Source organism: Zalophus californianus, chromosome 10 (genome assembly GCF_009762305.2).
Source record: "Zalophus californianus isolate mZalCal1 chromosome 10, mZalCal1.pri.v2, whole genome shotgun sequence".
In the NCBI taxonomy this organism is placed as follows: domain Eukaryota; kingdom Metazoa; phylum Chordata; class Mammalia; order Carnivora; family Otariidae; genus Zalophus; species Zalophus californianus.
The window spans coordinates 97,435,221-97,447,889 of NC_045604.1; the positions used below are offsets into that span (position 1 = coordinate 97,435,221).

Below are 12,669 nucleotides of genomic sequence, written 5' to 3' on the forward strand. Positions count from 1 at the left end.
GCCTGCTTCTCCCTCTCCCACTCCCCCTGCTTGTGTTCTCTCTCCAGTAAATAAATAAAATCTTAAAAAGAAAAAAAGAAAGACTCTGGGACACAGCATGTGTGGGCTGCCTTAACCCTTTTTTTCTGTTTAATTTAGTTCTATTCTCCGCCCTCCACCTCTTGAGTCATGCTGACAACTTCCCTCCCTGCTTCTGGCCTCCTGACCACCTCTCTGCTCACTTGCTCCCTCTGCACCCTGGTTCAGCTGTTCCCTCAGTGGCTGAGGAGCTCAGAAGCCCATGTCTGACCTTCCAGTCATGACCAGGACCAGAACATCCCTCCTCCTGTTGATGGGTAAGTCACGGGCCCCAGTGAAGGGATATGAGAAGATTGGGGTCCAGGTAGAGAGAGAGAGCTGAGACTGTACATGTTTTAGACCCAGATATTAAGAGGGGGATCTGGAATTACATAGGGTTTGGGATCCAGAGTTTTTGGAGGGAGAGTATATTGAAGAACTAATTTTAGGGGAGTTCAAGAGATGTTAGAAAAGGAGCCAGTTGCCTGAACAATCCAGAGATTTCCCAAGTAGACAGAACAAGTCAAACTTGTGCTCTATTCACAGTGTCACTTTGGCCCAATTTTCCTGGATTCTTCTTCCTGGAAGCCCCCAGTAGTAAGGGTGGCAAAGGAGTGTCTTTAGAGCTTATGTGTTGCTCTGTGAAAATGGAGAATTGAAACTTGCAAGCAGGTCAATGGGTGAAGAGCTGTCTCTGGACTACCTGCAGGAGAGAAGCAGGGCTGAGGGAGGCCTGAGCCTGGGAGTTCAGAAGTCCAGGAGATGCTGGGTCATTGGGCCTATAGGGGAGAGCAGGCGTTGGGGAGATGAAACAGGAGGAAGACCCTTCTCCAGAGTTTCTTTTCTTACCTCCTTCCCCAGCCTTGGCTTCTTCTCTCTGCTTCAACTTGGACACAGACCAGCCAAAAACCTTCCTTATGGACAGTGCTGGATTTGGACACAGCGTGGTCCAGTATGGCAATACCTGGTAAAGACTGTGTGGTGACTGGCCTTTGGTTCTCATCAACTCCTCTCCATGCACAGGGTCCTGTCCTTCCCCAGGACCCTCTTAATCTCTGTCTGGTGTGGCAATTCCCCCAGTGCTATGAAGAGTTGGACTGAAAGCAGGTGCTGGCATACCATCTTGATAATCACAGCTAATATTTATCAGGCACTTACTAAGTGCCCAGCGCTGTGCCAAGCACCCTTTATGTGGGCACTGATCTATTTTATTTTATTTTAAATTCCAGTATAGTTAACATACAGTGTTATATTAGTTTCAGGGGTACAATATAGTGATTCAACAATTCCATACATCACCTGGTGCTCATTATGACAAATGCACTCTTTAATCCCCATCACTTATTTTACCCATCCCCCTATGCCCCTCTCCTCTGGTAACCATTGGTTTGTTCTCTATAATTAAGAATCTGTTTCTTGGTTTGTCTCTCTTTCCCTTTGTTTGTTTGCTTTGTTTCTTAAATTCCACATATAAGTGAAATCATATGGTATTTGTCTTTCTCTGACTGACCTATTTCACTCAGCATAATATTCTCTAGCTCCATCTATGTCATTGCAAATGGCAAGATTTCATTCTTCATGTGGCTGAATAATATCTTTATCTATACCTATCTCTAAATACCACATCTTCTTTATCCATTCATCAGTTGGTGGACACTTTGGCTGCTTTCATCTCTTGGCTATTGTAAATAATATTGCTATAAACACCAGGGTGCATGTATCCCTTCAAATTAGTATTTTTGTATTATTTGGGTAAATACCCAGTAGTACAATTGCTAGATCATAGGGTATTTCTAACTTTTTGAGGAACATCCATACTCTTTTCCACAGTGGCCACACCAGTTTGCATTCCCACCAACTGTGCACAAGGGTTCCTTTTTCTCCATGTCCTCATAAACAGCTGTTGTTTCTTGTGTTGATTTTAGCCATTCTGACTGGTGTGAGGTGATATCTCATTGTAGTTTTGATTTGCATTTTTAGGTGAGCATTGGTTTAGTCCTCACAATAACCTTATGAGGTACATAGGTATCAACCATTCAACAAATATTTATTGAGCACCAACTACTAAATGTTTCAGGAGCCAGGCATACACTAGAGAACAAAAGAGACAAAAATCCCTCCCATGTGGAACTTACATTGTTATTAATCTCCACTTTGTAGATGGGATAACTGAGGCTTAGAGAAGTGAAGCAGACTTGTCAAGGGGCAGTCTGGCTCTGCTGTCTACATTTTTAATTGCAGTGTTCTTTGTCTCCCTCTAGGGTGGTGGTTGGAGCCCCCCAGGAGATAAAGGCTGCCAACCAAACAGGCAGCCTCTACCAGTGTGACTACAGCATGGGCAAGTGTGAGCCCATCCACTTGCAGAGTGAGTCACTGCCTGTCCTTGGGACCCAGATCCAGACTCCCAAGCTCTAGGGAACTTTGGGGAGCACAGAAGACCCATTTCCCAGCTTCAACTCTGTCTGAGACCCTTAACCTTAGACAGGCTTCTTGACCCCCTCATGGCCTCCCTGCCCATCACACCCCTGTACCCCCATGGCTCCATCAAGACCTGAAAGCCCTTCACTGGTCAGATTTCCTTGTCTTGGGGTGACCCCTGCCCATACAGCTTCCTCTGTCCTGAGGGTAACCATGCACATATCTGTCCCCTCAGTTCCCCCAGAAGCTGTGAACATGTCCCTGGGACTGACCCTGGCAGCCTCCACTAACCCCTCTCAGTTGCTGGTGAGTTGCCTTGGGTTGTGGAGCTGTCCTGAGGGAAGGAGTGGGAACCTGGGGCTGGTGGGGCTAGGGGTCTTGGGGAGGGTGAAGGTACTGGTATAGGAGGATGGGATGAAAGCAGGAGCAGCCCCTCCCATCAGGCGCCTCTGTCCCTAGGCCTGTGGCCCCACAGTGCACCATACATGCCAGGAGAACATGTACTTGACTGGGTTCTGCTTCCTGCTGGGCTCCTCTTCCTGGCAAACCCAGAGGCTCCCAGCTGCCCTGCAGGGTGAGTGTTGGGGGCTGCTGGCTTCTTTGTGGAGCACACACACTTGTGACTGGGAGTGCAGTGGGGTCAGAAATACTTTTTCCAGAGTGGCTAAAAAAAGAGAAATCTGGAAAAAAATATTCCTGGATGGGATAGTGGTACCAAATGTGGCCTGGGAAGTCACTGCCTGATTTTACACCTTGCCCTGTCTCTGTCCCACTTTCCTATGACCTTACCCTTTTGGAGCCTCTGTTTCTTCATCTGTCAGATGGGGATAATGACACACCCAACCCTGAGAGTGACATAAGATGATCCATGGCCAGGGTTTAGCACAGTGCATGGCACGTGGTGATGGCTCAATTAATGCTAGCTGCTATTATTTTTAGGGAGAAGGGGATTTATTTTGACCCAATACACCCTGGGGTATAACCAATTGGTTTGTAGGAATGGGTGATGAGGGTGCAGACAGTCTGAGTGGTATGTGTGGTGTGTGCGTATGGATGTATATATCTATGCATATGCATATATATGTGCATGCATGTGTCTGCATGTATACTTGCATGCAAGTGTATACATGAGTATGTGTGTATATAAGCATGCATCTGTATATGTGTGTATGTATGTATATGTGTGTATGCATGTATGAATGTATGTGTGCACACATGTATACATATGTATGTGTGCCTATATGCACACATGCATATGCACATATGTATATATGTACGTGTGTGTGCGCACGTGCGCGCAGGTTGAGGCATAGGGCCTGGCTTCCCTAGTGTTGATAAGGATGGGAGATAAGGAGGTAAGAACAGTGAGCTTTTTAGACCCAGCCATGGCAGACCTAGGCCCCTCCCTGGTTTCACATTTACTGGTAGAACCTCTGGAACAGAAAGGGGAAGCTGGGAGGTCTCCTCTTGGAGATTTGGGAGAGCTTCCTTTTTTTTAACCAATTCTGAATTCACTCAGGAGGGGCCTAGTGGCCCATATTTAAGCTGAGAACAGAATAGGGCCAGTGTGTGGTTGTTGCCAGGGGTGACATTAAAAATATTTAACAAAAGTACAGTTTGGCACTGACTAATGAGGACAGACTCTGGCCAGGGGCTGAAGCAGTCCCCTTTCATTGCTAGATCATGGAAATGTGGGGGAAGAGGTAGAGTAGGGCTTGGGAAAGGGACACAGACAGCCAAGGTAGCAAGAGGGGCCCCCAGCTTCTTACCATCTGAATTGTCTGAAAAAACCTTCACTTTTTTATAAACCAGGCTGGCTACACAGATGTGAGCGGCTGTGTCACAAAGGTAGCCTCTTTAAGGACTTTAGGAGGCCAAAGGGCCCTGTTTTAGGCAGGGATTGGGGAAACTCCTGGGTCAGGGGGCAGTGAATTCTTATGGCCAGGAGGCTGGGGTCCTAGGCTCTGGGAGTGTTCCTTGGAGGACTGGTGCCACCTCTTTTCCCAGAATGTCCAAAGCAAGAGCAAGATATTGTGTTCCTGATCGACGGCTCAGGCAGCATCTCATTCCATGATTTTAGAAAGATGCTGAATTTTGTGGAGGCTGTGATGAGACAGTTCCAGAGACCTAACACCCAGGTGTGCCTTTGGGGGAGGGAAGGCAAGTGTGCAGGGCCCCTGTGGGAGGTTTGTGGGTGCAGTGCCCAGGGTTCTGGTCAAGTGGCCTTGGCTCCCAGCCCTCTGCAATTCTTCCAGTTCTCCCTGATGCAGTTTTCCAACACTTTCCGGGTGCACTTCACTTTCAAAGACTTCACATACAGCTCAAACCCACTCGTCCTGTTGGATTCTGTACACCAGCTGGGAGGGTATACTCACACAGCCACAGCCATCCAAAAAGTCACGTGAGTCCTGACTTCTTTTAGGTCCTTCCCTAAAGCATCTGGGTCTTCCTTTAGGCCTCATCTGTCTCCATGAGAGAGGGACAGGTTGGGACTAAGATTCAGTCTGTGGGGGCCTATGGGTGGGGCCAGGGCCTCCAAGAGAAAGGGGCAGCTCCTTCTTCTCAAAAGGCATCAAGGGCTAGCAGCAGGTCTGTTCATAGGTCTCTGGATCCTATTCTCTGACAGAAACGAACTGTTCAGTACCTCAGGAGGGGCCCGAAAAGATGCCTCCAAGATCCTCATTGTCATCACCGATGGGCAAAAACAAGGCGACCGCCTGGGTTATGAGGATGTCATCCCTATGGCTGAGGCTGCGGGTATCATCCGTTATGCAGTTGGGGTAGGATGTGGACATGCCCTACCACCACTTCCTCCCCTTGCTTCCTCTTAAGGCAACTTCCCTTTCTAGGACAAAACCCCCAGATCTCTCAGGTTCTACTACCTTCAGGATGAAAGTTGTGTTCCAGTCTGGGGACCCTGATCCTTTTCCCTAAACTCCTTGATGCTGTCTGAGCTTCATTTTTCTCATCTGTACACTGAGTGTAATAATATTGACCTTCTGGAGGATATCAGCATCTAACATGTGCTAGGCATATTAGATTTATGATTGTTTTCACTGAGTTGGTCTTCACTGGGGATAGGTGGGATCGGCTTTTCAAAAGAAACATTCCTGGAAAGAATTAAATGACATTGCATCGAAGCCCTCCCATGAGTACATTTTTAAAGTGGAGAATTTTGATGCTTTGAGAGACATTCAAAACCAACTGAAAGAGAAGATCTTTGCCATTGAGGGTAAGTTACAGATAAAAGTACTCCCTTCAGAAACCCTCACCCATAAATGCTTTCCCTTCTTGAATCTGGCCCCCATGCCACGGGCACCAACACATCCCTTTCGGTATTAATCTCCAACATTAGATCCTCTAAAGCTGAGGTGTTCATCTCAGACTTGGCAAAGCCTATCTTTCCCTCTGGAACCCAGGTGTCATGCCCTCCCCCAGGTACGCAGACGATAAGCAGTATTTCCTTTGAATTGGAGATGTCCCAGGAGGGCTTCAGCGCTGTGTTCATACCTGTGAGTGGGGTCCCTTTCAGGCCATTGATGTAGGAGAAGGGAGGAGTGGGAGGAGGGAAGGTAAGGAAAGGTGTTAGATAAGTGAGTGGAGGAAGAGAATTCCAAATAATGAGCAGAGTTGGTGGCAGGAATTGCTTTGGAATAGGCTGTCTTCTTTTGGCTCAGGCCTGCTCAGCCCTGGAATCCTTTCCTCCCAGGATGGACCAGTTCTGGGGGCAGTGGGGAGCTTCAGCTGGTCTGGAGGTGCCTTCCTGTACCCCCCAAATATGAGCCCCACTTTCATCAACATGTCTCAAGAGAATGTGGACATGAGGGACTCTTACCTGGGTGAGAAAAGGCTGAGTCTGGGGGCACAGGTGGGAGATGAGCTGCCTGGGAAGGGCAGGAACTCAGGGGTGGGGAGGAAGCTTTGTGCTGAGGCCTGCCCTCCTCAGGTTACTCCACTGAGTTGGCTCTTTGGAAGGGGGTCCAGAGCCTGATCTTGGGGGCCCCCCGCCATCAACATACTGGGAAGGTTGTCATCTTCACCCAGGCATCTGGGCAATGGAGGCCGAAGGCTGAAGTCGCAGGGACTCAGGTTGGGTGTTGAGGAAGCCAGAGTGGAACATGAGGGTGGCAGGGTCTCCGGGGCCAGAGGGGGAGGAGATGAAGGGGTTTGGGAGCCTATGGGGGGAAGGTCCTGGTGGCTGGGGAGAAGTGGGTCCTGTCCCAGAAGGGGGTGCCTCTGGCAGGGTCCCGCAGGATGACTTCAGGCTCTGCCCTGCAGATTGGTTCCTACTTTGGGGCCTCCCTCTGCACTGTGGATGTGGATAGAGATGGCAGCTCTGACCTTGTCCTCATTGGGGCTCCCCATTACTACAAGCCAACCCAGGGGGGCCAGGTGTCTGTGTGCCCCTTGCCCCAAGGGGTGAGTGTCTGATGAGAGCTGGGCTGGGTGAGGACTGGGTGTGGGGTGGAGGGGTTGCCTGGGTTCGGACCTGACACTGGTTTTGTTCTACAGAGGGCTAAGTGGCAGTGTGAGGTCATTCTCTGTGGGGAGCAGGGCCACCCCTGGGGCCGCTTTGGGGCAGCCCTGACGGTGCTGGGGGATGTGAATGGGGACAAGCTGACAGACGTGGCCATCGGGGCCCCAGGAGAGCAGGAGAGCCGGGGTGCTGTCTACCTATTTCATGGAACCTCAGGACTGGGCATCAGCACCTCCCACAGTCAGGTGAGGCCCGGTCACAGGTCTGGTTGTTACAACTTCTTCCTTTCTTCTCCTTGTTTTCTATTCTGCCACCTAGAAAATTCTCCTTTACCTCATCTTACTTCCTTTGCCCAGCACTGACACCTTGTAGGCAGCAAGCAAAATCTGCAGAATTTTAGAAATGAACACATTGGTATGTTCTCTGCTTTGTATGAGGACTTGATTCTTGAGTGATGTCTCCACTTAGGCCTTTTAATCCCCCAGTGGCTTTACAAGGTACAAAGGCCAGGCATTAACAGACCCACTTTAGAAATGAAATCTGGGGCATGGAGAATATCAGTGATTTGACTTGTCCAAGGTTTATAGTGGATCAGGAATGGTGATGAGGTAGGTTCCAATCTCCTGACTTCTGACCCAGTTCTTGGTCTCTTGGTGGCTCCCTGTTGCCAGTCTAGGTCTGACTGCCTCAGTCTGCCTGTCTACTCACCCCTTCTTCTCCCTGGATGCTATATGACCGTTCACTCATGCCATCAGCAGTCCTGCCAAATGTCTGTCTCAATGGGGAAAGTTCCCTGAAAAGGGAGGGCTTCTTCCCTTGCCAAAATTTAAAGAAAGCCCCAATTAAAAAATTGGTAGAGGATCTGAATAGACATTTCTCCAAAGATGATATACAAAGGACTAAGGACTAATACACACATGAAAAGATGCTAAATATCATTAGTCATCAGTCATCAGCAAATCAAAACCACAATGAGACACCATTTCACACCCACTGGGATGGCTAGAAAAAGATAATAACAAGTGTTGGTGAGAATGTGGAAAATTTGGTACCCTCAAACTCTGCTGGTGGAAATATAAAATGCTGCAGCTACTTTGGAACACATCTGGCAGTTTCTCAAAAGGTTATATGTAGAGTTACTGTATGACCAGCAATTGTATACTGTATGACCCAAGAGAATTGAAAACATATGTCCACACAAAAATTTATACATGAATGTTCACTGTAGCATTACTGATGATATCTAAAAGGTGGAAACAATCCAAATGTCCATTAACTGATGAACACATAAATTCCATTGTAAATAAATATGCATACAATGGAATATTATTTGGCCGTGAAAGGAATGAAGAACTAGTATTTGCTATAACATGAATGAACCCTGAAAACATTATGCTAAGTAAAAGAAGCCAGAAACAAAAGGGCACATATTGTATGATTCTATTTATATGAAATGTAAATAGGTAAATCCATAGAGACAGAAAGTATATAAGGGGTAGTCAGGTGCTGGTGGTGGAGGAAAATGAGGGACATGGGGGTGAGTGATAAGGGGTATGGATTTTTTTGGCGGGTGATGAAAATGTTCTAAAATTGATTTGGTGATAGTGGCATAACTCTGAGAACGTCTTAAAACCATTGAGTTGTATAGTTTAAAAAAGTAAATGGTATGGTATATGAATTATATCTGAAAAAGTTGTTAGAAAGAAATGTCAAAGAAGATCCCTGCAGTACTGTTACTTCCTAGCTATAGGATCTTAGTCATTACACACCTATCTGTGCTCAGTTTCCTCATCTATAAAATGGTGATAGTAAGAGAACCAACCTCACTGGGCTGCTGCTCTGAGGATTAAATGAGTTAGTACATATAGAGTATATACATAGTATAATACAGTTTAACAATTGAAGGGGTTCTAAAGAACTTGGAACTTTAAGAAGAGAATGAAAAGCTTTGTTGACAACAACACCTGATGTCAAGAAACTGCATTCATTCCACACCAACTGGTTTAACTTCCCCTTGCTGCAGCAGTTTAGAGGCATAGCTATGAACACCCTTAATTGCAAATATCACTTGAGTTATACCTGAAAGGCTTGACTCTAAGAGGAGGCCTCTCCAGATTTGCTGGTCCAACATGATTTTCTTCCTTCCCACTATGATGTATCCCACCACATTACTTGACTGGGAAGGACTTGCTTGTTCCCACTGGGCCCACACACCAACCTGAGGATATGGCAGTGATATCAGTTTTCTTGAGCATGAGACTACTTGACTGGGTTTGTGCTATCTCTACCTACCTCTTCTTTTCCAGATGTCCTTAGATTTCTCTTTTATTTTATTATTACTATGCTTAATGTCTGCCAGTCCAGCAGTGCCTAGAGATTTTAAAGAGCACATTCTCCAAGGGGTTGGTCATTATAGGAGCAATGGAAATAAAAGAGAAGGAACCCACAGGGGAGGCAAGGTTCCAGAGCATAGAATTTTCTTATGGGTACAGCCACTCCCCATCCCAAATTTTTCCTTCTTTGTCCTCTGAAGAGATAGGGTGGCCCTGGTAAGCAAAAAGGGGCCTTGGGCATGGGGTCAGAGGATCTGACTTCAGGTCTGGAGTTGGCCTCTTAAAGGCTGTGTGGCCTAGGCACTGTCTGCAAAATGGGAAGTGGGGCTAGATGAGCTCTAAGGTCCCTTCTAGCTCTAATACTCATCATAATCAGTGACTAGTGACTTTTGCTGTTCAAAGAACTATATGCATTAATTCATTTACTACTCACAGCTAAACTCTAAGATATTATTATCTGCATGTGAAAGATGAGGAAACTGAGGCACAGTAAGATTGGATCCTGGCCCAAGGCCTCATTGCTCATGAGTAGAGCCAGAATTGGAGGACCTGAGACTAAATAGATGAATGAATAAATGAGACACAGGTCACCAGACCAAACTTTCAATCACCACTTCTTCATTTATGTCTTGGGGATTTTTTCTCTGGTCATCATTTCCCCACCCCACCTCCTCTTTTTAGGCACTTCTGGTGACATCTTTTCACTACTGACCTCTTCTTTCTGTCTCCCACATTCCTACATCACTGTTCCTTTTGTTGCTGATTTCCACCTTGTTTCCATCACCCTCAACCTGACTTGCCTTTCCCTCTCTGTCCAGAGGATCTCAGCCTACCAGCTCTCCCCCAGCCTCCAGTATTTTGGGCAGTCACTGAGTGGGGGTCAGGACCTTACCCTGGATGGACTGGTGGACCTGGCCGTGGGGGCCCATGGGCAGGTGCTGCTGCTCAGGTGAGAAAGTCCTCCTCAGACACTTCTAGATCATTCTAAGTCTGCCTAGGATTTCAGCCTCCCCAACCCCATCCCAGTTCACCCTCCTGGGACCAAGGACCTGCCCTCAACTCAGTGTTCTGCCCTTAGGACCAGACCTGTACTCAGGGTGTGGATGAGCATCCGATTCAAACCTGCAGAGATAGCCAAGTCTCTGTTTGAGTGTCGGGAGGAGACCTCCTCTGTCAATGCACTGGGCGATGCCAATGTCTGTCTTCATATTTATGAAAGTCCCAAGAATCGGCTGGGTGAGTCCTCGCCTCTCTGACCCAAGATACCCTGACCCTTAGAGTCCCTTAGCTCAGGACTCCTGTCTCCTGCCTTGACCCTTGTCCACCTGGGGAGTTTCTAGCTCTCTCAGCCCTCCTTATCCCCTCCTTTCCCCTACAGGTGACCTCCAAAGCTCTGTGACCTATGACCTGACCCTCGACCCAGGCCGCCAGAGTCCTCGTGCCATCTTTGAGGAGACAAAGACCTGGAATCTGACTCGTGTCCGAGTCCTTGGGCTGAGACAGCACTGTGAGACTGTGAAGTTGCTTCTCCTGGTAAGGGGACCTCGGAGTCATGGGGATGGCAGAGATCCAGAGGCTGGCAATGAGCTGGGCAGTGAAGGAAGAGGGTGTGTTCTGATTCTCACTGTGGCTTAGCCCTACCATAGGGCCTGGCATGCAGGAGGTGCATAACACTGGTTAGCTGATGAAGTAAGTGAGTGAGCAAATGAATAAATGGATGGATCACTGGCAACGGCTGAGGCTACACAGTTGGATTTTAGGAGAGTACCACTGCTTCAGAGAACTATGGGGTGATGCACTGGGATTCTTTTAGGAGCTGCTTCTCTGAGACAGGCCCTGTCTTAGGCACTGGGGATGCAACAGTGGACAAAACAGTCATGCCCACAGGAAACTCTGAGAGAAGGCCAAAAACAATCAAGTTCCTAGATAATAGATGTCAGGTAGTGATGAATGCTATGAAAAAAAAAAAAGTCAGGGAGGAGAATAGAGAAGGTGTTGGGAGACCTCTTGGATCAGGTAAAGTTTGGGAAGATCCTGAATAGAATGAGTGAGCCACGTGGGATGCTGTGGGGAGGGAATTCAAGGCAGAAATCAGGCAAAGCGGAGGTTCTAAATGGTGGAATTGTAGCAATTGAGCACAGCTGGGTATCCTTATTACCCCATTTTACAGATGAGGGAACAGGACGTAGCTAGTGACTGTGAAGATGCATTTCTTTGCCACTTCTGTCTTCAATGTCCATCCTTTAGGCCTGTGTGGAGGACTCAGTGACCCCCATCACCTTGCGTCTCAACTTCTCCCTAGTGGGCAAGCCTATCCCTTCCTTTGGAAGCCTCCGGCCTATGTTGGCTGTGGATGCTCAGAGATACTACACAGCCTCTGTAAGTCCTGGTATTGGAATCTTCCAGAAGGGAGTGGAGGGTGTGGACTCCAGATCTTGGGGAAAACCCTGCTTTGCCTTCCCTCTCAGCTCCCCTTTGAGAAGAATTGTGGAACTGACCATGTCTGCCAGGATGACCTTGGCATCTCCTTTGGCTTCTCAGGGTGAGCTACCACTCCGTTAGACCTGCCCTGGTTCCCCGGCTCCTCTTCTGGAATCTGGAGCTCTTGCTCTGGCTTTCCCCAACGTTTCTAGCCTGTGCTCAGAAAAACATTCTGTCCCCTATTTCTCCCCTACCTCCCCATTCTGTGTTTCATCCTCAGACCCTTTCTAGCCCCAGTCCCAGATTCATCTCCTGCCCTCTACTCCAACACCTAGCTTGAAGACGCTGTTGGTGGGGAGTACCCTGGAGATGAATATGAAAGTGATGGTGTGGAATGATGGTGAGGACTCCTATGGAACCACAGTCACCTTCTTCTACCCACCAGGGCTGTCTTATCGACGTGTGGCAGTGAGCAAGGTATTTCTTTTTTTTTTTTAATTTAATTTTATTATGTTACATTAGTCACCATATAATACATCATTAGCTTTTGATGTAGTGATCCATAATTCATTGTTTTTGTATAACACCCAGTACTCCATGCAGTATGTGCCCTCCTTAATACCCATCACGAGGCTAACCCATCCCCCCACCCCACCCCCAAACCCTCAGTTTGTTTCTCAGAGTCCATAGTCTCTCATGGTTCATCTCTCCCTCCAATTCCCCCCCCCCTTCATTTTCCCTTCCTTCTCCTAATGTCCTCCATGCTATTCCTTATGTTCCACAAATAAGTGAAACCATATAATAATTGACTTTCTCTGCTTGACTTATTTCACTTAGCATAATCTCCTCCAGTCCCATCCATGTTGATGTAAAAGTTGGGTATTCATCCTTTCTGATGGCTGAGTAATATTCCATTGTATATATGGACCACATCTTCTTTATCCATTCATCTGTTGAAGGGCA

At 47.5% G+C, this 12,669-nt stretch overlaps 1 protein-coding gene across 6 annotated transcripts in view; it reads left to right on the forward strand.

Moving 5' to 3' along the window:
- The first annotated feature begins 216 nt into the window (after positions 1 to 216).
- Positions 217 to 12,669, forward strand: part of LOC113932134 (integrin alpha-X-like) — a 64,066-nt gene continuing 51,613 nt past the window's right edge. For 2 of the 6 annotated variants that reach the window (XM_027610679.2, XM_027610680.2), the window contains exons 1-20: positions 217 to 335; positions 919 to 1,024; positions 2,319 to 2,422; positions 2,711 to 2,781; positions 2,935 to 3,049; positions 4,483 to 4,613; positions 4,731 to 4,876; positions 5,102 to 5,255; positions 5,557 to 5,707; positions 5,914 to 5,987; positions 6,185 to 6,314; positions 6,422 to 6,564; positions 6,754 to 6,894; positions 6,988 to 7,197; positions 10,104 to 10,234; positions 10,364 to 10,521; positions 10,664 to 10,818; positions 11,533 to 11,664; positions 11,754 to 11,827; positions 12,042 to 12,183. In XM_027610679.2, coding sequence (XP_027466480.2) covers positions 281 to 335; positions 919 to 1,024; positions 2,319 to 2,422; positions 2,711 to 2,781; positions 2,935 to 3,049; positions 4,483 to 4,613; positions 4,731 to 4,876; positions 5,102 to 5,255; positions 5,557 to 5,707; positions 5,914 to 5,987; positions 6,185 to 6,314; positions 6,422 to 6,564; positions 6,754 to 6,894; positions 6,988 to 7,197; positions 10,104 to 10,234; positions 10,364 to 10,521; positions 10,664 to 10,818; positions 11,533 to 11,664; positions 11,754 to 11,827; positions 12,042 to 12,183 — 2,523 coding nt within the window. In that variant the 5' untranslated portion in view covers positions 217 to 280. Of the gene's footprint in view, positions 336 to 918; positions 1,025 to 2,318; positions 2,423 to 2,710; positions 2,782 to 2,934; positions 3,050 to 4,482; positions 4,614 to 4,730; positions 4,877 to 5,101; positions 5,256 to 5,556; positions 5,708 to 5,913; positions 5,988 to 6,184; positions 6,315 to 6,421; positions 6,565 to 6,753; positions 6,895 to 6,987; positions 7,198 to 10,103; positions 10,235 to 10,363; positions 10,522 to 10,663; positions 10,819 to 11,532; positions 11,665 to 11,753; positions 11,828 to 12,041; positions 12,184 to 12,669 lie in introns of those variants that run through there. The other 4 variants (XM_027610681.2, XM_027610682.2, XM_027610683.2 and 1 more) reach the window with 4 other exon arrangements.